Source organism: Arachis duranensis, chromosome 1 (genome assembly GCF_000817695.3).
Source record: "Arachis duranensis cultivar V14167 chromosome 1, aradu.V14167.gnm2.J7QH, whole genome shotgun sequence".
In the NCBI taxonomy this organism is placed as follows: domain Eukaryota; kingdom Viridiplantae; phylum Streptophyta; class Magnoliopsida; order Fabales; family Fabaceae; genus Arachis; species Arachis duranensis.
The window spans coordinates 77,189,097-77,190,581 of NC_029772.3; the positions used below are offsets into that span (position 1 = coordinate 77,189,097).

The 1,485-nt window shown below is 43.0% G+C and overlaps 1 protein-coding gene across 1 annotated transcript; it reads left to right on the forward strand.

The window, feature by feature from the left end:
• The first annotated feature begins 348 nt into the window (after window positions 1–348).
• On the forward strand, window positions 349–1,263 carry LOC107491999 (uncharacterized). Its single transcript, XM_016112951.1, has one exon. The coding sequence runs from the start codon at window positions 349–351 to the stop codon at window positions 1,261–1,263; it is 915 nt and encodes a 304-aa protein (XP_015968437.1).
• The last annotated feature ends 222 nt before the right edge of the window (window positions 1,264–1,485 follow it).

A 1,485-nucleotide genomic window follows, 5' to 3' on the forward strand; every position in this document is an offset into this window, starting at 1 on the left:
CATCAAATTCAAGAGGAGCATGCCCTTGTAGTGGCCAATGTGAATTACAACAATTGTCCACCCTACCCCTCTCAAAGCCAAAACCACTACCCTCATGGTAGTAATCAACACCAAGGGTGGAGAGACAATGCACAAGGGAACAACTAAATCCAAAGATGGAACAACTCTTATTCTCACCCCAATAACAATTACCAAGCCAACCAAAACCAAAACAACTATACCAAGTACCAACCACCACACCATAGATAACAATCCAACCACACCTCTCCACCTCCCACCAACCAAATTGAAGAGCTTAAAGCCGCTGTGGATAAAAGGGATGAAGGCTATAAGACTCAATTTGAGGCTATGAATGCTCAATTAGACAATCTTGCCGAAATGATTTCAAAGATGTCCATGTCCTCTTCCAACAATACCAATCAACCCTCAAGTTCTTCTAACCTTCCATCCCAACCCCAACCAAATCCAAAGGGCGGTCTCAATGCCATCACTCTACGGTCGAGATCTACATTAGAAGAGATATCTCCAAGGATCTTGGAAGACATTCATAAGGAAGAAGTGATTGTTGAAGCTCCACATGAAGAGGAGGAGGTAGGCAAGAGGCATGAAGAGGAAGGAGTAAACCTCAAGGAACCTAAGAGGAAAGCTCTCGTGGATGAGTCCATCCCAATTCCATTCCCTTCCATGGTGAAGAAAGTAAAGAAGACGCCGGAATTTGACATGAACATGCTTCAAGTGTTCAAGAAGGTTGAGGTAACCATACCACTTCTTGATGCTATTCAACAAATTCCAAAGTATGCAAAATTCTTGAAAGACTTGTGTACACACAAGGATAGGATAGGGGAATTGGAGACATTATCCTTGGGAAGTTTAATCTCTTCCTTGATGGAACCCATACTAAAGAAATGTGGTGATCATGGGCCTTGTTTGGTATCTTGTTGTTTTGGTGGACACACTTTTCATGATTGTATGTGTGATCTAGGGGCTTGTGTAAGCATCATGCCGCTTTCTACTTTTGTGCGGTTGAATTTAGCTCCATTGAAGAGGTCGGCAGCGAGATTTGCCTTGGTCGATAAAAGTGTGATCACGGTAACCGGAATAGCCGAAGATGTACTTGTGGGAATCAAGGATTTGATCTTTCCGGTTGACTTTTATATCCTTGAAATGCCCCCAACAGAGAATAGAAGCTCATCCTCTGTTCTACTTGGTAGACCTTTCCTTAAAACCTCTAAATTTAAGTTAGATGCCTTCAGCGGTACATAATCCTTTGATGTTAGAGACAAGACTATCAAGTTCAATTTGGAAGAAGCCATGAAACATCCTCCCGAAGAGCATTTCGTTCTCCGATGCGATGTAATTGATGTGGTGGTAGCGGAAGTGCAAGAGGAAGAGCATAACAAGTTATGCCACCAAGCCATTGAGGAGACGGATGACGAAGAGGATGAACATGAGGAAGTTGTTGAGGATGAAGCTCGTGAGCTTGAT

Coding starts and splice junctions, on each gene's coding strand:
- LOC107491999 (XM_016112951.1), top strand. CDS start 349: ATGAATGCTCAATTAGACAATCTTGCCGAAATGATTTCAAAGATGTCC.